This window comes from Argiope bruennichi, chromosome X1, assembly GCF_947563725.1.
Source record: "Argiope bruennichi chromosome X1, qqArgBrue1.1, whole genome shotgun sequence".
NCBI classification, from domain to species: Eukaryota; Metazoa; Arthropoda; class Arachnida; order Araneae; family Araneidae; genus Argiope; species Argiope bruennichi.
Window position 1 is genome coordinate 50,428,798 of NC_079162.1, and position 26,263 is coordinate 50,455,060.

General features: G+C 29.4%; 2 protein-coding genes across 2 annotated transcripts; one reads left to right on the forward strand and one right to left on the reverse strand.

The window, feature by feature from the left end:
• Positions 1-37: 37 nt before the first annotated feature.
• LOC129959510 (protein CNPPD1-like) lies at positions 38-23,137 on the forward strand. The gene is made up of 8 exons (XM_056072376.1): positions 38-287; positions 13,554-13,662; positions 13,752-13,836; positions 14,757-14,877; positions 14,963-15,088; positions 17,290-17,351; positions 19,291-19,408; positions 22,386-23,137. Exons 1-8 carry the CDS (start codon positions 135-137, stop codon positions 22,866-22,868), a joined length of 1,257 nt encoding a protein of 418 aa, XP_055928351.1. The 5' UTR covers positions 38-134; the 3' UTR covers positions 22,869-23,137.
• A 285-nt stretch (positions 23,138-23,422) lies between these two features.
• Positions 23,423-26,014, reverse strand: LOC129959509 (piggyBac transposable element-derived protein 2-like). The gene has a single exon (XM_056072375.1). It carries the CDS (start codon positions 25,468-25,470, stop codon positions 23,617-23,619), a length of 1,854 nt encoding a protein of 617 aa, XP_055928350.1. The 5' UTR covers positions 25,471-26,014; the 3' UTR covers positions 23,423-23,616.
• Between the last annotated feature and the right edge of the window lie 249 nt (positions 26,015-26,263).

Genomic DNA, 26,263 nt, shown 5'->3' on the forward strand with positions numbered 1-26,263 from the left:
TAATCGTAATCGTTACTCCCTTTTTGGAAATTTTCTTGTTTTCAAATTACATTGCTGACTTCGTAGTCCGGAACTTGTGTGTAGGTGTTGATCGGAGTGGCCCTGCGATTCTGGAGTTTGACTGTATAGTAAACATGTGGGCTCATAATTATACTTCGATATCTAATGTCACAAATTTATTATCTAAAAGTTGTTTGTGCACAGATCTGAAAGATTCACCAAATGAACACTTTAATGACGACTGCGAAAATTTCGAAGAAATGTACGACTTGGATGGATTGGAAGAAGTAATTATTTTCGTATGATTCATTATTATTGTTTGCCAAATTATGATTACACGTCTAAATTGATAATTTCTAATATTTATTAAATATAATAATATAGTTTTGCATTGAACTTTGGTAATGATATAATCCAGTATGTACTTACTTGAATAGAAGTTTTTTGTTTTTGAGAAGATAATGTTTTGAATTATAATAGTTGTTTAATTGTCTGAATTTCGGTAAAATTTTACACACTTTTCAAAGATTTGAAATAAAATTGTTTTTATGATAAAGTTATTTAAAAATTCTTTACTCTCTATAATCATAAAATTATTTGGTTTCATTTATTTCTTTGAGAATATTTTGATTTTCTTACTTGAATTCTATATTTTAAAAAGTTCTTTTAGAATTGATTTATCGTTTTCTTTATATAATTGTGACATAAGATGTAGAGCTTCAATGCTAAATGTGTTTTAGAAATTTTTGAGAAGATCGATTTGAGAGACCAATTATCATGTAGATTAGCAAAAGTGTTATTGATTTTCTAATGAAAATGTAGAATTACCTACTTGGTGGTGCAATTTTGAAAATTGCTGACATATGTGCTCTCGTATCTTGCCTCCAGGAATTGTAAACTGAGAAGATACGAAGCTGGAAGTTGTTGAGAAACAATTTAGAAAATTAGAAAGCATTCGAAAAACAGTAATTTTAAAAATTTAAAATCATTTCAAAATGCCAAATATTAAAAAACTTAATGTGAAAATCCTCAAGACTTTCCTAATTAGCTGGAAACCACAGTTGGCATGGTTATGTCTGTCAAGAAACTTGTGAAATAAGTGGGCAGTTCTACACTTTAACCTATTTTCCAAACATTGAAAAAAACCTCAATATGAAATATTTATTGCCTTTTCTTTTTGAAATTTTTTCATGCTCTTTTATCACTGAGTTTTTAGTTATCTGTCTTCCTCAATTAAGTGTCACATAATTGAGGGAGGCAGACATCTCACAACTGATGCTTTTTAGCATAGAATGCTTAACAACATTATTACAATATCATGATATTAACCAGGATTCAGAATATCAAACAACATCATGAAGATATTGCACAAAATCATATATTAATTGGAATAGTAAGTGCTTTGACTTAAATTAGATGATGAAATCTATTTGATTTTGAATTAAAAAAATAAAAATTAATAAAAGATGAAAGGAAAATAAGGGATAGTTGCAAAATATGTTCCAAGACTTCTCAGATAAACATGGTCAAGAGTATGGACCTCAGAAAACACAAACTGGTTTGAAATTTGATTAAAGATGCCAGAATAGAGTTGATGACATCTGAATAGAATTTATTGGAAGAGATTAAAAAACTTAAGGATAAAAAACAATAAGTTATGTTCATTTAATTATTAAAAATAGTTTGCCTATAAGAACAGCACCTTTTGAACCTAAGCCTTCCAAGAGCCACAACTTTAAATAATCTTAATCATATTAGTAGCTTTTTAAAATGTCTGAGTGAAGTTCTGGTATCCTAATGGCCTGTTGGTAGAGCTTAGGATCAGAGAATCACTGATTCGATATCATATTCAGAGCCATGGAAGACCTGGTACTAAAATTTTGACTGTGGAACCAGAGTTTTCAGATTCCTAACCTAATTCTTTTCAAGATGCAACATGTATGCGAGTCTGATACAAATGAAATCGGATGTTGAGGATCAAGTGCCCTATCATCACATTAGGAAATATTTAGAACAGGGGGGAGTGCAAATGAGGATGTTGTGCTTGTTATTTGACCACATTGTAAAATTTTGCAGCCCATCCTCAAATGGATTGCTTCAAAAGAGAGCATTTATCTAATTAAACTCAGGATTTGTGATGTAAGCAGTTTTTTTTTTACACACTAAATCAGTCATTGGAAAAAGCAAAAATTTTCATGTTTTGTAAAGATGGCGTTATTTGCATAAGTGTTATCTATGTTTTAGAACTGCTGTTCAAAATTATGAGATACGTCTCAGAATGAACCCTATAACTTTAAAGTAGGACATTAATCTTACAAATGAAATCGTATATGAAGTGTTCTTTTATATCTCGTATAATGGTAACATGAATTGTGTGGGGAGCTACGTGTCTAAAAACAGTTTTAAGGTAACTTGCTGAACCATGTTTAAGATTTGGATTAAAATTTCTGATATCGTACTTTAAAGATTGAATCCTTTTTTGTACTGTTGGTGTCCAGTCTGATGTTGCATACTCTACAAGGAGGATTGTATCAATTAACATTCTTAACTGGTTGTTAAGAATGTTAATTGTTCTTCCTATTTTGTTAAGAATGTTGTTGTTCTTCCTATTTTTCACTGATAGGTTTGGGATCACAGTGCATATTTATTGTTCGTGTTAACATGTCAGACTTAAAACTTAATATAGGCTGTATGAGAGAAGCCAAAGTTTGCATAGACTGCTGCTAGCAAGCAAGAAAAGAGAGATCATTTTAAGATTGTTATAATAAAAATTATTGCTATGGAAAATTAATATTTTTTTTCTTAGTGCTTGACATTTGTTTGCTTAATATTGCTGTAAAATGACAGAATTGGCAAATTGCTAGGATAGGGTGTTGTATTCACTTTAGAACTGAAAAATGGATTCCACCCTAAACATTTGTGAAGGACTGCATATTCTTTTGGTTATTTCCTTTCTGAGAATTGAATATTGCTCTCTTAATTGATCCAAAATTAACACCAATAGTTGTAAATTTTTTATATTTTTCTTGTTCCGTAAATTAATTCTTGAAATATATACTGGAAATTTGAAACATTTTCAAATATGGTTAATAAAAATTGCAAAATACTGGGGACTTGATTATATTTATTTTTACAGAGGAAAGTTTTGAACTCCATTCTTAAAATGCAATAAATTATAATCATTGTTTAATGATTTGAATGTTCAACTGGGTATATTATTTAAACACCTTTATTTAACTTGTTTCCTATTGGTAAAGTTGAAATTTTATAATTGATTATTATTCATTTCTTGATATGCTAGGGTTTTAAATTGTATATACTTATGTGCTCTTGTTGGCAGCACACCATTTTAATATTTTCAGAAAATTATCAGTTAATCTATTGCTTCATTTAAATTATTCTGTATTGTTTGGTAGGAAGGTTGAATTAAATTAATTTCTGATCTACAGTTAGAAAGAAAAGAGAGAGGGGGAAAAATATGCTGTTGTTTAGTATGCCAATAAAAGTGTATTTTAAGAAATTGTATTCAGTTGAATTTATTTTAATTTGGCCTTAAATTATGAAATGATATTTAGATTATAGAATTGATAAATTTTATAAATCTTTTGTTCTTTTTCATTTCATAATAAGTCTAGAGATAAATTTTAGTTTTTGTAAATCAGAATTCTGTCACTTATTGTTGCTAACATTATTTCCTTTTTATTACATGAACTATCTAGTTTTCTTTCTAGTTCAAGGAAATACGATTTTAAATTATACTTTATTACAACAGTATTGCAACTCAAATTTGGAACAAGATAATTTTATTTATTCTCTTTTATGATAGAAATAGCTTTGTTTAGAAATTAAAAAATAATTCATTGAAAACCTTAGCACATTTCCTTTCTATCCCCTCAATGGGCTCCTGAGGTATGGGGATGAGAAACTTCCGGTAAGGTGGTTGGTTCTCTTTACCCGATGGGTACAAAAATTTGGGGTGGCTGCTCACTACCGATGTCGGGGCATGCCTTTTACGGGAAAGGGTGACAGCCCTTGGGACTCAACCTCAGTTCCCCCCCAATATTTTTAGGGTGTCAGGCCATTCAGATTTTGTTGTGCGCCTTCAGGAAAGTCGGAGTAGTCAGCTATGATGATACCTTTCCTTTCTCACTTCAATTTCTCTCAGTGTAATTGAAAACAGACTTGTCAAATGTATCACATATTGAACAAAAAAATGTAAATTGCTAAATTATGTACGTGTGTTCATAAAAATCTCTCTCTATATATATATTAAGTTACTACCTGTACACGGCTACGCGTTGCTGTGACTCAGTCTTGTAAAATGGAAAAGAAAGAAAAGAGAAAGTTTTTTTCAAATATGATTAATTTTGCAATACTTGTAGGTATACAATATTTTTTGTAGTTCCATTGCCTACACTCATATAGATGTAGAAATTGGCTGGTTTGCCTACTATAGAACACTCAAGTGAAAAAAATCCATGTCTAGATCTGAACTTCAAAATTCTACAGATTAGCCCAGAGCTTTCTTGATGGTGATTACAAACATCATTCGAATTGGGAATAGCAACCTTTTAAATTGAAATGGCTTATTTGTTGGAAGCATAGGAATGAGAAGAATGAGTACATCTTCGCCATTGAAAGATCTTGTCAAGATCGTTGCTTCTACGACGTTGCTCATTAATTTTTTTTGCTGCAATATACTGCCGATGCAAAGCTTTGGTTGATTGATGTTTCTTAGCGTAGTTGGCACGCCGATTTTCAGTTGCAGTACTTGCGATGGCACTCCTGACAGATAGAATTAATCCAAAAATTTTGTTGGATAATTAACCGTTTCATCTGCTTCTTCCACAGTAGTATCGATGGACTTGTATGTGACTGCTTCGATTTGAATGTTAAACTAAATAGTATTGTTAAGTTCATAAATGTCAATCAGCCAATTTTGATTCTTGTATATGATTTGAATATTGGGAAATACTTTTTCAACCAATTCTTCTTTTGATGTCACTAAAATTCAGGAATTATGTGACAAGGAAATTCGTTCTGAAATCAGATCAACCGGCACCATTCTGTTTCCAATATCTAGCAGTTGATTTAAGAATAATCATCTAATCAATCATTTTGAGCTGAGCATGTATCTTTGTATTTAATTACAGTGTCTTTACGTGTCGTCACAATGTACAGTATTTCAGGCAAACATTTATTTCATCTGCTAGTGTCAATAAAGAATTACAGACAATATTTGCCAAAAATCTGTTATAAGCACTATCAATGCGTTCCCAAATGTTTTGATGTTTCTATGCAGATTTTGCAATGATTGATGGAGAGTCTCGAGATAATTTTCAGGCGCCATTGTTTATTTATCTCAAACAATAAGTTGGAATTTCTGTGATATTTTCCCTTGTTTGATGCTTTGGAAATGTTCTACTTGAAGTTTGCATGTTCAGTAGCAATTTCAAAGCGAAATGAGCAGTTCTTACAATTGGCAGTCTGGTAGCATTGTCGCAAATATTTCGGACCCAAAAGCTAAGACTATATTTTTTGGAATGGGGATTGCTTCCAGAATCAATCTTAATTTGGAATGTAATGTTTTGCCAGATCCTCTTGGTACATCTAAGAAGAAAACTTCTCTTTCTGACTTTCTGGTAGCAATGTCGTAGATATTCTAGATGCAAGACATAAGGTATATCATTTTAGGATGGAATTGTTGCCAAAGCCAGTCTAATTAGGAATGCTTTACCAGTTCCATCTGGCGCATTTAAGATTTCTACAGTCCCGTTATTGACAATTTGTATTATTTGATCGTAAATGGATTTTTTGCTGAAGCATTTGCTTATAAATATTTGATTGCATTTTGGACAAAAGATCACCCGTGTTGTAATTTTGTTCACGACGCATTTTTACATCGTACAAAGCAGTAGCAGATCTATTCCGCAATAGGATTCCCATTTGATTATCCTCGATTTCTAAGCACAAATCATTACCACCGCTTTGTTGTAGATTTCAGCTGGGAAATCCATGTTCAAATTTGAATTTGCCTTGCGGATTCGACGGAAAATATTTTTAGTCGTGTGTTATTTATATTTCTCCCATAACTTTGTTGGACATGAGGGAGAGCAGGCAATCAGTATGATAGCAAACAATACACGAATTTATTTCTATGGGGTTTGTTGCACATGTCGTTAATGCAGACATCCCAGTATCGGTATTTCTTTTTCCAGTAAATTCAGAGCTAGACATGGGCTGCGGAAACTGGCATTGTAAAACCATTGAGTATTCTCAAGTAATGGAAACATGCTTTTTACGCACATTTATTAACCGCATGCGAAGGAAGAAGCATTCATCTTAATTGGGATGTCCGGTGTACAATCTGCCCATCGTAGTTTCTATGAATATGCTTGAATGTCAACTTTCCTCGTTTGCATCATAGTAAAGGCGAATATGGAACAACCCAGCGATTATCGACTTCGATACAACTGTTTAGCATTTCTATGATTGCTAATTTATTGCCATCTTCTTTTGATTTTCTGTGTAAAGAATATCCATGGTTTCCTGTAACTGTGTTGAATACTAATGCGTGACAGAAGCTTAGAGCATTTCTCGTTTATCAAGTATGGTGAAATTGGATTCAGTGTACCGCAAGGTACATGTATCATCTTTTTCGTCTCAACTTCAGGCAAATCCATATCGATGTCGGCATCGGGTATTTCAGTGCTTATTACATCGTCGGTTTTGTTTGAAGTGATTTTGTTATAGAGCCAGATATGTAGCAATCCTTTCTTTTGCCATTCTGCTCAGTGCAAGAAATGAACGCTTAGGTAAAATAAACAGCTCAATTCCAACGAAATGTCACACGAAATAGTTAAATAAAAAAAATGAAAATATATCAAAATTTACGAAAATTCAATTCAACAATGCAGTCGGAAGCATTGAAATGGGATCTTAAAAGAATTAGTATAGCGTTTTTTGCTTTTAGATTCATCAGATGGCACTGTTTTAAATGGCGCCATCTGTTGAACTCCATTATCAAAACATTATAAAATATTTTTACCTGCTATAGGTGTGACGTCTATGTAATAAGTATATAAAAATCTGCCAGTATACGTTTGCGCCTGTTCACTCCATAGCATGACCTTGAAAATAAACCTCATAAACCGAGCTCGAGCGTGACCTCTGAGAGATAAGGCCTGCTGGCTGTTGTAATGAGTCATCACGGGTAGGCGGATGCTCCGAGAAGGACGGAGATTAACATAACGCGTAACTTGCGATGTATAGCGTTATGCTTCCTCGACAGTTATCGTCAATTCTCTAAATTATTAAATAATTGCATAGATACTAATTAAAAAAAATATTACTTTGTATTAAAAAAAAATTGACATTTAAATAATTACAATCGCGGTTTGAGAATTTCCGATATTGAATATCACAATTTCTTGACAACTTATTATCTGTTTGTGTAAAATATATGTTTACATTAAATTTTCTTTGAAACGAAAACTTTTTAGTTCTCAGGAATTTTATTTTTTAAAAAAGGAAGCTAATTAATAGTAAAAGATTTATATGTAGGAAATAAAAATTGCTGTAAACAAAAAATTTGATTAGTAACATAATGAGATTATTCATTCATTTTTTAATGCTTTATATAAATATAGGATTTAAAATTTTTTACTAGAAATGTTTGTTTAAAAAAATATAGCAAATCTATGAGCTGTACTTGTATAAAGAAATAACATTTTTTAGTTAATAAATATGAATGAATTAAGAAATTATAAAATATGAACCAGATGAAGACACATATTAGTAAACATTTATTTATTTCAACATAATAGCAAGGGAAAAAAATTATTCAGAACTCGTACATATACAAAATGGAAATACTATTAAAATGTGATTAATAAACAATTATTTTTATATGCTACTAGCCGCCTTTGGCGACCAGCCGGTTCGCCAATCTTAATGTTCGTTAAAATTTTAATAATTAAATATTTTATGCAATTCCTACTTTAATAGCTTCTTCATCAAAATATTTTAAAACTTCAAATTTTGATAGTCACAGAATTCACTCATAATATTATAAACCCCTTCAGTCATAACGTAATATGTATCTCTCTAATTTTCTGTTAGTTCCCGTAGAATTTATACTATAAATTAAAGTGGAAAGGATTAATCTGCAATTAATATAATAATATTTTTTACTGAAACAAAGTATTTTTTTGTAATATGATTACTGAAAACAGTCACTGAGAGTTTAAACTTTATGGGCACTAAAGAATATCTTTCCTAATTTATGTAATATTTCAAGAATTTGTCAACAAAATATTCTCAGATTCATCATGACCAGAACGATTAATTAACAATGTTTAATTTTAAATGCATGAAACGCTAAGAAAATAAAACGAATCGTTTAAAATAATCGGTTGAAAACAGGTTAAAAAAAACTACTTAAAAAACGATGTACTTAAAACTATAAGCGTATACAAAAAATATATAACTAACATAAATACAATTTAATTACAAAAACATGCAACTAAACTAAAAATAATTTAAATCATCCATTGATAATGGTTGTCCTGTCAACAATCAGAACACAATGCGCATGCGTGAATTTTCAACGCCAGTTACGGTAACGCAAATGCGTGAGTTTTTCTACGCCAGTTGGGGTAACGCTATGCAGATTAGAAACTTTTAATTTCCTTTATTCTGTTTTATTTTAATTCAAAAGTACTTAAGAATGAATCTGAAAGATCGATTAATTAACAATGTTTAATTTTAAATGCGTCAAACATTAAGAAAATAAATAGAATCGTTTCAAATAATCAGCCGAAAAATCTTAAGCCTAGCCTCATGACTGTTGGAAAAAAAACTGAATCCGTACTCATTTGGCGGTGGGGAAAATGAAAAGATTTTTTTGGTGGGAAAGTTAGTTTTTAATTAATAATTAAAATTCTAATTAAAAATTCAGAAAAAGAGCTATCCTATCTTTTAAGTTAGATCAAACTGCACACGATGTGCAAATTTGATTAAAATCGGTTAGGTAGTTTAGGAGTCCATCGCGGACAAACAACGTGACACGTAATTTATATATATTAAGATATAAAAAAATACAATTATTTAGAATACATATATACAAAGTATAAATATCAGTAAACATTTATTTCTATATAATAGCAAGAAAAAAAAAATACAATTATTCAGAACTCATACTTATACAAAATAGAAATACTATTAAAATGTGATTAATAAACAATTATTTTTATGTATTATATAAAAAGGGTTCATTACTATATGAAATAATTACTATATAAAAAAGGTTCATTAAAGGTACTATATAAAAAAAGGAGTTCTGGTTTACACTTCAGCATATGAATTACTCAAGAAAAAATTCAAAGAAAAATTTGCATTTGTCAGTAAATACATCTTCTGAATTTTTGATGATAGATTCAGTGATATTAATTTTAATATTCAATGAATTTGATAATCTATCACAGGGATCCTTTTCATAATAATCAAGAATATCAAATATTTAATTTATATTATTAACTTTAATTGGTAATGGGAATTGCTCGTGTTTCAAAATCCTTTCTCCCATAAATGATGCATTTAAAAATAGATCATTGTTAATACTTACAGCATATGTTATGGTAGGAATGCCATCATTAACAGACAGGTGGATTAATAACATATTTTCATTCTTTTCAATAATAGGTCCAAAAGGAAGAAAAGGTATGGTCTTTAATACATTTTTTTAATTCATTAAAATTAGTAAATGCAGTCTTGCTGTCATAGTTCTGTTTGGAATTTAAGTTTTCAATAATGGAACGGTCAATTTGGACTTGTTCCTCTTTTTTTGAAGGACTCTGGAATTGAGGATGTTGATGATGACAAATATGTTGGACAGCCAGGAAAAATACTTGGCACAGCATTTTCTTTCAGCCTGGGCTTCTCAGAGGAGCAGATAATGTTTTCCCAGTACTTCCATTGTAGAAAGTAGTTCTGTAAAGCACTTCACCATCTTTAAAATGTCTTTCAGTTACCTGAAAGAGAAAAAAAAAAAAAAAAAAAACCGCTATCATGTAGAATAACTTTTTATATTTATAAACTTACAAATCAAGAGGAATTTTTTTTTTTTTTTAAGTTCTAAAAATGTTTTAAACTATTGCCTAAAAATCAGTTATTTTCATGCTTTATTTTTTAAAAAATTAAACCTGAGTGGCCTATATTTTACATTAACAAAATAGTGAAGCTAGGATTGAACTAAAATTAATGCATTTTAAATAAATTTTAATTAAATCAGAATGACATTAAATTTTTTTACAAAAATTAAGACTGTTACTAACACAAATTATAATATTTTCCCCCAAAAAATAATTGAAACTATTTCAAAATATTAAAACATATTAATTATCAATGCTAATTTTTGCTAACCTTAAATTCTTTGTAATGGTAAAAATTTTTCTTGGAATTGCATGCAGCAATTTCTCTCTTTTTTTTTTTTAAAAAAAGAAAAGGTAAAGTTTATTTACCAAAAAATAAATGATTTAATTAAAATAAAATAAAAGTTCAAATAAAGTAATATAAATTTCTTTGTGTATAGATATTTATAGTGATATTAATCTACATTGTAACTTTAAAAATAAAATTCACTGTCATGATTAAAAATACTTAAGAGATAATGGATGCAACTTTATAAGTTGTAAGTAACTAAATAGTAAATAAAAGATAAGCTTGAGATTAATTGATGAAAACATTTAATAAAGAGCTTATTTAAACAGAATTTTTATACCAAAATTATGAATAAGAATCGAATAAGTAAGAACCCTGACAGGACTATCATAGATAAACAAATCATAGTCGAAAAATCGATTCGATTTTTGACATAAAGAAATAGAGAGTTTGTATAAATAGATTGCAGGTATTTATTCTTATTTCATTAAATTTATTCTTAATCAACGCTACATCATTGAGAGAACAAATAATATTGAAAAACTAAATCATAATTATAATCTGTTAATAAAACAGAACGTGATGAACAAATAGACTTAACAGTAACAGATTCAATAACACTTTAAGTTTATACTGAGGATTATAAAAGAAATACACTTACCTTCAATAATTTGTATCCTAAACTTGCATTTGCATCTCATCCATTTCAATATAACACCATCTTGTATCAAGAAATAAATAGAAAAATAGAAAAAAAAATGAAGGCTTATAAACGCCAGAATACTTCTCGCAGAAAACGTGCAGAGTGGCGATTGTTAACCGGCTTCTCGATCGACTAGCAGCGATGACTCATGCAGGAGCGACTGGTAGAGCCAGCAGGCCTTGTCTCTCGGAGGTCACTGCTTGGTGCGGGCATATTTTGTCGTTCATCAAAAGAAAATCATTACCAGTAGCAGCTGCATATGGGCGGATATATACAGCAAGGATCTCATCTCGATTATCTCACATCGTTCAAAGTTCCTCTATAAAACACATGCAGGTCAATGTGACCACTGAGAGGAATCTCTGCCCAAGCCATTCTTCCACAATCTCTAGAACTTACAACAATATTGGATGGGTTGCATCTGGTGCGTTGTTCCTTGCAGATCAGCTATGTTCTGAATCACTCTCCCGTGTGAACGTGGACTTGTTCAGAAGCCCATGGCAGATTGGTCCAGAAGACATGTTCTTTTGTCCAATGTAAATGGGTTGCTCTGTGTCCTGACTTCAAGGGGAGACACACAACTGGGTGTCTTCTATACAGGCCTGTGTTGTAAAGGCATTTTCTTGTTGTAGTAGCAGAAATCCGTGCCATAAAATGATCTACCATGAGCTGAGACACAGTAGTATTTTCCCTTCTTTTGGCCGAAAGCGCTAAAATAACGGACTTCTACAGGTGTTGTAACTCGTGGTTATATTGAAACATATCTTCTAGACAAAGATCACTCGCTGCCATAAACAATCGATCAAGCGAATTATTCTAGACATTGTCAGACTACTAAATATTGTCAACAAAACTACCAATAATATTTGAAGATCAATAGTCTTGAACAAAATTTACATACGAAATTACGAAGGTTAGATTTTTTACGCATTTTCTTCAACACCTATATAAGTATTCAATTCTTTGAAATAAAAATGATAGTTACTGTTTTTGCATGAGTTTTCTGAAAGTTTGTGACTCTTATGCATATAAATTGTAAATTTTAATATTACTGCCATTTTTTAATGGTGAGTTTAGAAAAACATGCTGTACCATACCTTTTGAAGGCCCTATTATATATAAAAGTTGAAAAGAAAAAATTATGTTTAAATTTTAATGTATGATGAAAATAATAATAAAAAAGTAATTTCTAACTAAATTCTACTTTATTCAGATTCACAACTTTTTGATTTTTAAAGTTACCTTTTAATCGTAGGACCTCCTTCCAATGAATTTTGAAGATTTGTATGAAAAAAAAGTATTTGCATTTAAAGTTCCCCTATAGGCATTAAATTGAAATTGAAGACTTTTATGAGCATTTGATACGTCCGATTTTTCTTTTGCATTTCTTGACTCTGTGTCTTTGGATTTTTTTTTTTTTTTTTTTACTTTCAGATCTTTAATAGTTCTTAAAATTTGGTCTTCATCATAGATAATATGTTTTAAAAGAAGATTAGCTGACTTAAAACATGAACTCATAAGAAATGATTTGGAAAAAACCATGTGCATAGAATTGGGATGAGAGAGGAAGCTTCAAATATTCTTGATTAATTCACATCAACTTTGAAAAATAGAATACTTAAATAATATAAATCATTTTAATCAATTGAAAACATTAAATTGGCATGCTTACAAATATTCTACAAATGAAAGTAGTTATATTATTAAAAACCAATGCCTTTTTGTTGTTTTAAGATTCACCTGCTTAAAAATTGAATGAACTATTATTTGTTGTACATCAGACTTCTAACAATGCAAGTATTCATTTTGGGAAAAATCTGTTAATATTTTTTTACTGATATTTTACTTAAACAATATCTTATAGCGTTGTTTTGGAGTCAATTCCTTATTGTGCAGCTATGTACAAAAATAGTTATTATATTGATTCTTATTTTATAGGAAAATTCATAATATTTGTAAATATTTGTTTCTCACTTTCCTCATTTTTACTGTGCCATAAAAGGGATGAAGTTTGCTTCTCGTGTGAAAATTAGAAAATCTCGGTTTTTCTATTTTACTTTGACTTTATAGATTCCTCTCATTTTTTTTTTTTTTAGTTATGAAACAATTAGTCTTTATAGTCTTTTCTAAAATATCTTTATTTTTTTTGATTAAAATGAATTTTAAGAGGTTAATTGCATTTTTGCTGAAATTTGTTTTAAAACCATATTCTATATTAAAATCATACTTAATATTTATTCATATTCTTTATTTATGACTAAATCTGCAAGACCTGGGAAAATTTTTAATAAGTAAATTATTATGAATTTACTTCTTATTAGTTAGCACTTTTTTTAAAATATAGTGTTATATCAAATATTTCTACTTTTTAAAATATTTCATATTAAGATTTCTGAATTAATGATATTAGGTTTTTGCGGATCATATACTCATGAAGAAACGCCTCCAAAAGACATTGTATGCTGGTGGTTTTGATGACTTGGACGACTTGCCTGATCATCCTCCTTTAGCCTTGACTGGTCAGTTAAACATTTATGCTATTCCTTTTGTAGTATAAAGAATTACATTCACTTAAATTTATTTTTTAAAAAACATTTTTCACTTGTAGGATTAGCTTTAGAATTGTTTTCAAAAGCAGTGCCAAATTATGGATTGGATATACTGGACATGGATTATGTTGCTGCAACATCTGAGTGAGTTAATTTTTAACTTTGCTTTAAATGTGAACTTTCTAAGCTGTGGATAGTTTTAATTCATTAACATTCACTATGAACAATAAGCTTTTGGAGTAAGATGAACTACATAATTCTGTGCACAATTAGGTATTTTTAAGCCAAAGAATTTGCTCCGCTCATTTTTTAAAAGATGTTTTAAATATATGCTAAATGCTTGGGATCTAAAGATGATAAACGTTTTGTGCTTTGAAGTTTAAAAATAGTAAGGTTTGGCTTGAATGAATAATACTTTCATTACAAATATCATTATCATTAATCATATGAAATATATTCTGCTAAAAGCATTGGAAGAAGATAAATATTTTATTATGTAATGGAAACTTCATCTTTTGTATATGTGCTTTTTAACATCAAACTCATAATTGTATCTTTTTCTTTTGTATTTATAAATGAATAAACAGATATAATTTCATCCTCAACATTTAGGTTATGGGCTACGGGGGGTGGGGGTTGCTATGGGAATTTTGAAATTTTGTAGTTTCTCTTGACTACCTGTGTATGCAGTATTCTTGCTCTCCCTTATTTGTACTCTAACTTTCCATAACATAAGATGATAAAACAAAGGAATAAAATGGCCAATTAAGTAATAAGAGCAGAAGTTGGTTAGTTTAATGTGGGGAAGGGCAGAAATCTCAGTTGTTTACTGGTATATCATCTGTTCTGATTATCATTAGCATAATTACTTAGAATTATGCTTTTGGGAAAAGAAAAAAAAAATTACTTAATCTTTCACGGAAGAAAAAAAGTTTGCTATTTTGTTTCTTTTCACAAATTGAGAAAATGTATTAATAATTGTTAAGTGATAATTTGTTTTTCAATCTGTAATTTTTTGTTTAATGGGCCATGAATTTTTTATAAAATTAGTTTTCCTTTTTTAGAGCTGCTAGAATTTCCCCCTGTGCTATGATAATTGCCATGATTTATTTGGAACGACTGCAGATTAAAAATAATGAATACCTTGAAAACGTTTCTCCACCTGGACTCTTTGTGGTTACAATGGTATGTTAAGAGCATTTTTAAAGTGTTAATTCTTAAAATTTTTTATATTTGATTAATAGTCATGAAATGTTTCTGTGCATTTCAGTTAGTTGCATCTAAGTTTCTCTTTGAAGATGAAGAAGACATTGTCACTAATCAAATGTGGGCTGAAGTACTCAATTTTGATGTTAAAGAATTAAACAGTCTTGAGCACGACTTTTTGTCTGCAATTGTAAGTAAAGCCTTTTTCGATATACATTTTGGCCCTTTGAGAAATTTCTACAAATTTCGTTACTTTTTTAAAAATAAAATAGATTAATTTGACTGCAGTTTTTTTTTTAAAGATGTAAGATTCAGTTCATGAAATTTTGATGTGGATAACTTATTATTTCCATTTTACATCACAATTTTGTTCAAAAAGTGATTATTTTAATGCATTTTTGTTTGGTTACTTTTGAGGTGCAATATGTATGCATTTATTTGTGCAATCATTATGAAGAAAAGTTATTCCATTTTTGTGACACTTGTCTATAAATGCTTGTTAGTATTTCTGAACAACAAGTTTCTTTCCCCCGTTAATTTGTTTCGCAGTATTTTAAAGTTTCCTTGTTTCTGTTTTTTGCGACTATGTAAAAATATAAGACAACTGAAGTAAAACAAAACCTTATTATAATGATGCAAGAAGATAGCTTATGTAAATATGTCTGATAGAGTTGATATGCTTATAATGATTCATAGTATTTTGTAATGAGAAAATATGCGGATCTTGCTCATAATTAGGAATTCTTTGCTCAGTGAAAAGAAGCCCGGTGGCGTACCCAGCGCACAGGTCCGAGGTTCGATCCTCGGGCTGGGCAAGATCGACTCAGTCTTTCATCCCTTCAATGTGTCGATGAACTGAGGACCAAGCATGCTTGGAAACTAAACACTGGGTGTGCGTTATTCTGACAGCCTAATCGGGAGATATCCCTTGCACCCCAGGGCCCTCGGTCAAGATAGCAGACATGGGTACTGGAGGCCTTTATGGCCCACATGTGTTGTCATACCACTGAGTTTAGTTTTTGCTCAGTGAAATTTCTTTTTTTCAACAGATTTTCGTTAATCCATGGCACATATTTAAGGATATTAGAGCATTGTCACGTTATTAAACAATTAGAAATCAGTTGATTCCAACAGCTATTTTCTCGAATGTGTTTGCTGAGTAAACTTTGCTTTTCTTCATCAGATAATTTTTGGTACTAAAATTATTGATTGTCAGGAATGGCAGAGTTGTATGTTGTTAATCAACATGTGATGTTCAGTCAGTTTGGCTCTCAAAAAATCTTTGGATAGTGCATAAGAATTATGCTACAGATAAGAAAAGTTTCAACCGTCAGAAGATAATTTCTTAAGGGGATACACATCATGTAAAAGCAGTTTAGATTGTATGAGAGACTTGCATCCCTTTGTTAGAGGGATATAATTCAGGAATAAAAATGACCTCTCCCTTGTTGAAAAATGTCAAATATTTTGTTATTCGAGTTTTAAGAAATTTGTTTTCTGAGTTTAAATGAAAGTAAATATCAAGATTATCAAATCGATATATAAGTAATTTAGATATGTTAAAAATAATCACAATCCTGTGTTGCCTTCATTGCTTCTTGAAATTTGCTTAAAAATACTTACTCTTGTAAAATTTATAGGTGGTCTATATGCCCTTCTTTCACATTTGGATATTTATTTAATATGCCATGTAATCATTGAACTTTAAGAAGTGCTATTGAATTACTCTTATATATTAAGTTTTGATTTGAGATAAGCAAACTTGCATTTTTCTATTGTAATGGCATTTGTTTTCTTATATGGTTGAATAATTGGCTTAATTTTTCTGGTGTCTTTTAAAAGGAATTTGTATCCCAGGAATCCTCCCAGGGAGTGGAGGAAAAACAGGTCAGGATGATGTGCATATCATATTTTCATTGGAACAAAATGGAAAATAATCTTAGTAAACAAAATAGAACTAATTTTTTTATAGTCAAATATTTATTCCATGCATGTACCTCATGCAACACATTATCTGTAAATGTAATGCATTTTATTGGTTTCTCTTTTCATTTTGAGGTGTTAAATTTTGTAATAAATTACAAATTTCATTCATCAGTTTAAAAATGCATTATTTATACTTAATTTGTATTTGTCTTTAAAATTTCTTATACATTTGTGATTCAAAATTAGATTTAAAATTTGTTATTACCAACCATCTTGAGGGAATATTTTTAGTGGCTTGTTTGTTGGAATTATTCACATGTTATATATATGTTGAAATCATTATGTGTGGTAAAGATTTTATTCAGTCATGATTTGTATGTTACCTCAATTTTTTTTTATTTCAGCTTATTAGAAAAGATTGATTCATAAAGTTTTGTGAATAAATTTGTATTCTTTTCCTTTCAGAAATGGAAAGTGTTTGTTAGTAAATCAGAGTACTTACGCTGGCTAGATGATATTGAAAGAGTGTGAGTTTGTCTTATTTTATTTATTTTCTTCTGATAGAAGTTGTGGCTGCATCTTATGCTTATTTAATTTCACAGGAAAAGGTTTAAATATACTTGAATTATTTTCTGATGTACTTAAATTATAATGTTTTTAATGGACCTTTTCAACCAAGAAATCTATAATTTGATTACAGAGATTACTTAAGATTCACAAACATTTCAAATGCTCTCAGATTTTTTTTAGTCAAATTTAAATAATGATGGATTCCCTTAATAGAAATTGCAATTAAGTATTCCAAAAATTTAATAGTTAAATGGTTCAAAATGAATTTTATTGACATTATTATATATAATCAGTGTTGTGTTCATTAAAAAAATATTTAGTAAATACATAGTACTGAAAAATCTCGTGTATCTCAGAGAAATGGATTTAAAATACTATTTTTCTCAGCTAAAGGTTTGCCAAACCAGTATTAATGATTTTAATAAGTTTTAGTCAAAGTACTAAAGATACAAAAATGTAGACAAAGTGGAAGTGTGACTAGTGGATTTGCACTATATTGACTATGGAAGGAACATAAAATAGACATATTGAAAAAGATTTACATTCCTTTTTCGAAAAATATCCAAAGTGAACTTATCTTAAGTTGATGCAAAATAACTTACTGATCTTTAACCAAACTGGAAGTGTGGATAATTTTGAAAAGTTGACTCATGAGAAGTATATACATTGTTGGCTTACAGAAAAATCGTACAGGTGGCTTTAAAATTGCTCTTCGGAAAAATGTGCAATGTTGAATTATAGAAATTTACTTTGCCTGAGAGTATAGAAAATTAAAAGAAGCAGAAATGGAAATCTATATATGGTCTTCACTTATGGAAAGTTATACAAATTCAATTTATAGAAAAGAACATGGGCTGGAAATACAGAAAATTATGCAAAGCTGACTTGTGGTAAATTATGCATACAGAAGTACTGGAAGCATAGAAAGTTACACAAAGTGTCTCTGGAGAGTCTTACAAACTGGGTTTATAGGGAGTTTTACTAAATTTGCTGATGGAAAATATATACGTCGCCAACTTGTGGGAAAATTGAACTTATGGGAAGTGATGCAGAGTGGAAGGAAATTGATTGGAAAATTACGTAAAGTGATTTAGGATAAGTTTCCCAAACTTAAAGTACAGAAGCTTCTGAAAGAGAACTTATTGAAAGCTTCACAAAATTGACTTACAGTAGGTTACAAACTACGATGAAAGAAGGATAAATTTTAAATAAATTTCTTGGTTTTGTTGAATTAAAGTTTAATTTCATGAAGAGTCGTAGAGGTAATATCTTCAAAAATCGATATTAAGTTTTAAATAATGATTTATAAGTATGCTTCGCGACTGAAATATTTAGTAAATAGATGTAATAAAATATTGTTTAATTTCTTTGATGTATTGATTGCATCAGGACTTTACTTGCATAGTTGTTTCAGAATTAATTTTATTTTATCAACAGTTCATTTGCTTCACACACACTTTTTAAAAAATCAGTTTTTGTCTGTTAAAGATGAAACCAAAATCATATCCATTTTTTAATGTTCGAAACATACCCCTTTTATCAAAACATTTATTTTATAGTAATTTAAATTTTCATGACCTCTTGTCTCATGTATGCATTTATCATCCCCCCAACTCTCCCCTAACATTATCTTGAATCTCTTGCTGCCTTCCGAGTGTTGCTGTTATCATAATTAGATCAGTACTGTAAAAATAAGAAAACTTAGCAATTTCAATATTATTTTTCTCATTTATTGTTTTATTGCAGAATGTGACATTATTTTGCAATAGATATTGGTTTATATTGAAAGAACATCTATGGTTAAATTAAAAAAAAAAAAATGATTTTATGCTCATTATGGCAATGTATGATTTTTAATGAGTATGGATTTCAGGACTCACTGATTTTTGTTTTTAGGATTGCTATTAAACAGTCATCACTCCGGAACTGGTCATCATATAGTGATATGAATGTTATTATGAAAGATCCTGGATTTCAGAGGTTATTCAAAACGTTTTTGGATAAAATTGTGAAGGTATTCATTTCATATTTTAGAAGTATAAATATATCTGTCCCAATTTCTTAAATTAAAAAAAAAATTAGATTAAAGTTTTATGTTAAAAAAAGTAAACATCTGAATAATTATGTATGTCATTTGAAAAAAAAAAATTAAACAGAAAGTGTGTTTATATTATTTATAGATAATGTATTCCCTTGAAATAAAATTAAAATTATTACTCTTACACTTTGAATAAATAGTGTTTCAACAATTTCGCATATCACTAAAAATTAGTCTTTAAGTGTTCAAATATGCAGGTTTAAGGGAGAAATACAGTTTCCCAATACAGTGAACTCCAGAATGTGTTCTGTTGTCCAAATGAGATAAAATTTTAACTACAGATGATTCAAATGATGCATGTAACATTTATCAGATAAAGAAAATATGCCAAAATTCATCAATAGATGGCGTCATATCACAAAAGCTATTCATTTGCATATTTTGAAAATGCGAAACATCATTTATGTTACAGCATATGCTTGTTAGCATTATTATTCGGATAAAAAGATGGATCTTGACATCTATTAGTTACTTCTCTACACTACATGTGTAAAAAATCTTAAAAACATAACAAGGTGGAATAAGTTCAATAACTTAACATCTGCTCTCTACTTTAATGCTTTTTTTGACTGCTTTTTTTTTTTTTTTTTCAGTCTTTAAGTTTGGACCGTTTCCTAGTGTATTAAGTAAATAATTAGTTTCTCTCTATAGTCTCTAGGATTAAAAATTCTTTTGTAGATTTAGAGAAAAGAATTTAAATACCCATTGATTTTTAATTTTTGTTGTAAATAGTAATTTATTATTTATCACCATTGAAGGATATATTAGCAATTAACTAAATATTAAATTTTAACTATAATTAAAGTATAATTTGAGTAAAGTTATTTTATGCACAAAATTTTTAATATTTTTAGTAAAAGCATTTGTCAATTATTAATTTAGTATGAAATATTTCTGAATTTATTTTTTAAATGCAACTAGGATCAGACCCTTATCTTCTAGTCAATGAAACAGTGCTCCAATAAAATGTAGTTTTGCCACCAATCAACTATGACTATAAGTTACACCAAAAAATTAGAGGATATTTTCTCAAAATTGAATTGCTATTTCACACCAACACTAGAAGGTCATTTTGACCACAAATGAACTTCAAAAGCTCTTATTTCCCTTGTTTGCTAATAATGAAATGCCGACTGTGCACCAGTGAAAATGAAATATTTTCGAATGCCATCATTCGACTGGGAGATTTTAGCCTGTCGGATCTACTACCTTGTACAATGGAACAATCGGCAATTTAATGAAGAGTGGAAGTTCTGAGTTATGGAAGACATGCAATAACTGAGTTATGCAAGACATGCACATTTTACAACAAAGAGGATGCTTTACATTCAAATAAAGAGAATGCTCTCCCTTCTCACATGCTTCATTTATATCTCTTCCCATTAAGTCTTATTCAAATTTCTGCTAATCAAAAGACCAATAATGTGGAGAAAACTTAGAATAAAATAGAAAAACACAATAGACAATGATTTTTGTTCAACCATTAGAATTATTGCAATTAGCCTTTCTAGGTATACAGATTTATGCTGTCAATAATAATTAACAAGTTCAGTTTTTTTTTTCTATTCATTCTTTATGAATTTATAAGGATAAATCAATTAATAAATAAGGGGGGGGGGAACAAATAAAGGAAATAAGAAGTTTTGAAATTTATTTATGATCTCTCTAGTGTTAGAGGGCAATAACAATTCAATTTCGTGAAAATATCCTGTAAATTTTTGGTATAACTTATAATTGCTCAGTGGCAAAGCTGCATGTTGTTAACGTATTGGTTCATTGACTAGAAAATTAAGATCCAATTCTAGATGCATTTCAAAAAAATCAAAATTGTTTCAAATTAAATTAACAATTGACAACTACTTTTACTCAAAATGTTAAAAAGTTCGTGCATGAAATAACTTTAGTCATAATATATTTTAATTGTAGTTAAACTTTAATTTTTAGTCAACTACTAATGTATCTTTTAATGGTGATGAATGATAAATTACTACTCTTCAAAACAATTTTTAATCCTGCACAATAGAGACTAGCTTATTATTTATTAAATACCTAAGCAGATTATCTGGTAAAATTATCAAGATTATAAGAAAGGGGATAGTAGAGTGCAGATGTTAAGTTATTGAACCGATTCAATCTTGTTATGTTTTTAAGATACTTTTCCTGCCTCTGAAAACAAAACATACATACAATGTTACTTATTTGATCAATAATGATCGAGAAATAAATTCTTATGAAGGTTGTAATGAGTAATAGTAGTTCATTGTCAGATATCTTTACCAATTTTTAATGAGATGATCCAAAACATGCTAGGTATATGTTGCCTTATTTCTGATTGCAGAGAGATATTTTTTGAATGTAAATGAAGGTTTCTTTTTTTTTCTTTTTTTTTTATAAATTAATAAATTACTTAAAGAAAGGTTGCTATTATTAACAATGTGTACCTCGTATATTATTACTGCAAGATATCAAAATTTACTTGATTTCCAATGTTCTTATGATAGTAATCATTCTAGTTGTTGTACATAATTAAAAATTTATGAATATAGAATAAATTTCTTAAATGGGTAATTTTTTTTTTGTGATGTGAATAATATATAATTGATCATATTACAGTATTATTGTCCAGTGATCAGTAATACTATTTAAGAATTAAATAATATAGTATTTAAGAATTAAATATAATAATAAGTATTAATTAAGTGTAAGTATTATAATAAATAATAATAAGAATTAAGTATAATACTGTTTAAGAATTAAATAGTATTACTGTAGTAATAAATACTATTATGTAATTAACAATTATATAATATAATTATATAATTATATTTTTTTAAATCAAAATGCTATGTTAAATTTTCCCCCTTCTGTATTGAGAATTTTTATTTATTTACAGACAACAGTATTATGGTCTCTGGGATATGTGGCAACTGCTGTAGCATTATATTGCACAGGGATGGCCTTACAGAAATTTAAGACTGAAAGACTTCATTCACAAGATTTTGTACTTCAAAATAACTCAATTAAATTACAGACATCTCTTCACTCTTCTGTTGGAAATTTCTACTCATCTGATGAATTGCCTTCCAATACCCAAGTTATTGAACAAAGTCTATATCAGCCGTTACTGTTTCTCGAATCATCTGAGGAAAATATACGCAACCAAATTAGGAACAGTCAAAGTTGTTCAATCACTTTTAAAAGAAAATCATGTGTTTATATGTTAGAAATAACTAATGCATTTTTATCACAGAAATTAGGAATCTCTTCAGCTGGTTATTTCTTCAGAAATCGATCATTGTTAAATGAAACAAAAGCCAGCAGTATGGCCTGGTTAAAAATTAGACAGAAGAGATGTGTTCCTGTCCTTATGAGATAGTACTTTTAGTACTGAAATGCAAATAATTGTTACAAAAATAATTTTAAATTTGATAAAAAAATAATATTTTTATTGCTGTTTTAAAATGTAAATTTTTACATCTGTACAGATTTGTAGATAAAAATTTAAGAATTTATAGTAGACATAAATAAAAATTGTGATTTTTTTTTGTATTTTTTTTTTTTTAAAAGTACAACTGAAACTTTTATCTTAATTTAATTAACTTGCCTTATATATTGTTGAATTGAAAATAAACTGTCCTGACTGCTTGATTTGCATGTTGGATTGTGACATAGAGATTTGTTATTAGCTGTTGATGAGTTTATATGCTTTTTTACGTTGTTTCAGTTTAAAAATTATTTGAAATTTCCTCCTTTTTTATGATTTATCTTTACTTACTCCATAATTAAAAATATGCATTTTTTTAGCAAAGATATTGTAAATATTTTATGTTCTGTATTTAGAATCCCAATCAATAAACAGGATATGCTGTTTAAATTAATTAATCATATTATCTTTCTTAACCCTACACTGCATGATTTTTTATTTTTCCTTGAAAAAAATATATATGTAATAGAGTGTAATGATAAAACATGAAAAAATATTTAAAAAAAATTAAGTCTAAATTTTCATTATTTTTTAATTAAATGTTAGTTTGTTGCCAAGTGGCAACATCATGCAGTTAAGCATAAAAAATAAAAAAACAAACTGTGCCAAATGGCTACACCATGCATTCCAGAGAGAAAAATTACTGTAAATGATAGTCTCTAAAACAGTTCTTCTCTTTATAAAAACATAGAGGAATTGAGCATTTCATGCACTGTACTCTTGTAAATCCTTTACAATTCAACATTTTACATCGTTGTTTATTTGTAGAATGCTCTGGCCAGTGATCAATTCTGTCAAATCTAATATCTTTTGGAGGCTCTTTTCGACAAGCTTTTTTTGATTGTTTTCCAACTGTTTCCTCTGCACTTGATGGTCTCCCTCTTTTTAGTGATTTTACTTGTCCATGTAAGCACAAAGTTTCTGCTAACTGCAATCTAAAAGTAACAAGTTTCATAGGCTTTTCACTGTTACGCTTTTGTTTGTGCACTCTCTTATACAGCAACCAAGCATTGATAATCGTCAGGTCTAATAAATGATAAAACAACCGAAAATACCACTTTTTGCTTCGCATTATTATTTTATACCTTCCAATCAAACTGTCAAGTAAGTCCACACCTCCCATGTGCTTGTTGTAAGTTTTTATAACGTAAGGGCAATTTACTTTTACATGACATTTTTGTTTCCTGTCAAAGCGCTGTACTTCACTTACCGGGTTTGTACCAGCAAATGTAGAGAGCATTGTGACAGTTTTATTGTCTTTCCATGATACATTTGACAGTTCACAGCCATCATATTCAGCCACAAATTCAGTGATGGATCCACGAACTTGTAACTTCAGCTCCCTTTCAGTTGGAAGTTTGCAGTCTGGAATTCTATTTCTTCTAATAGTTCCAAGAGATAAAATTCCCTTTTTCTTCAAATATACTTGCAGAGGAATAGAAGTGTAATAATTGTCAAAGTAAAGTTTGTGATTAACATTTTCTTGAACAGGACGAGTTAATCTAATAACTACATTACTACTAGCTCCTAAATCAGGCTCTTGAAGTATATTAGCAACATCAAGTTCTTTGCCACCATAAATCTCGAAATTGTATGCAAATCCGGATACTCCACTCAAAATGAAGAGTTTGTAACCGTATTTATGGGGCTTGTCAGGCATATACTGTTTTAAATGGTGTCTAGCTTTAGTAGCACACATTTGTTCATCGACACATAAACATTCTTCCATAGGAATGGAAAGGAAAGATTTTTGAAGTTCATCAATCAAAGGTCTCAGTTTGAAAAACTTATCCTGGCCTCCTTGCAAATCAGTTGAAAATGCATTATTGTCATTGAAATGAAGATATCTTCTTATTTTTTCAAATTCGTTAACGGGCATAGAATTTTGAATGAGAGATATTCCAACAGCAGGATTCCAGTACAATCTAAAATCTTTAACACTTGATACAGAACTCAATATACAAATTCCCAAATATTTTCTTATATCAGATGATGTTACATTCAGAGGTTTCTCAGGTGTCTGTTGTACACTATATAGAATAGTTTGTTCAGAAATAAAAGTTATGAGATCCGGATGAAAAAAATATGAAAAAAACTCATAAGGTGTTTCCAAATTCAAAATATTTTGAGGTAACTGTGTATCTCCACTGAAAGTTATGATTTCAGGATTTACTTGCAAAGACTTTTTCTTCCATACAAGTTTAATTTTTTCCTTTTTAACTTTCTTACTTTTTTCCTCTAATGTCTTGTTACCTGAAGTCGAACTTTCGTTTTGAATATTCACTTCATTTTCAGATGATTCAGAATCATTGTTATTGTCAGAAATATCTTCTGAATTTCTATTGAAGAGAACATTAGGATTAAATGTAGGATCTTCATCGCTATCATCAAAATCATCATCGCTTCCACTCGAAAGAGCATTCCATATTTCATCTGTCAATAATTTCTTTTTACCATCTGTATCAACAAAGTAAACAGACCTATGCTCTTCCATTATTCTAGCTTATAGAATTTCAAAGAAAAAATAAATTGCTTCTAATTATATCACAAAACTCATAATTAAAACTGCAAAGACAAAAAAGAAAGACAAAATGTAACATAAGTAGTATAAACAAAGCACATGCTTTCTGAACTACAGTGTTGAGTTGAATTGTTCATCGCATCCTTCCTGCATGATGTTGCCAAATGGCTACAGATACATATTGTGGCTTAAATTTTTTTTAAATATTCGCTTTATCATAAAAAGCCTAATAAACGAATTTTAATAGTTCATTTTATGCATATGATTTTTTTAATGGACCTAGGAAAACATTTAATAGTAAATAAAAATTTCAAAATATGGCCATTTATGTGATTGCAAAAGTCTACTGCTATGTCTCCATTTACTGTTATCCACGGACACCTACCGCCATCTATTGAGAATAAATGGTGATAACTGAATCAAAGAAGTCCAAACTTACTTTTAATGCACAGTGTTGCCTCATGGCTACATTTTTCTGGTCATGAAGATGACAAATCGCCAGTGTAGCCAAATGGCAACATGATGCAGTGTAGGGTTAAGTACAGAAGAACTAATTATCTGAAGCCTAGTATTTGAGTCGATTTAAAAAAAAATAATTGAGTTATAAACAGTGGTGGATCATTCATTACGGCTGCAGAACTGCACCAGTCTTTGAATTTATTTTTGAAATGTACTTTTTCCTTTTTAATTTTGATTGTTTATTTCTTCACTTGAAGAGTACTTTTTTCCATTTTCACTGATCATCTAGTGAGAAAGAAAGAAAGCG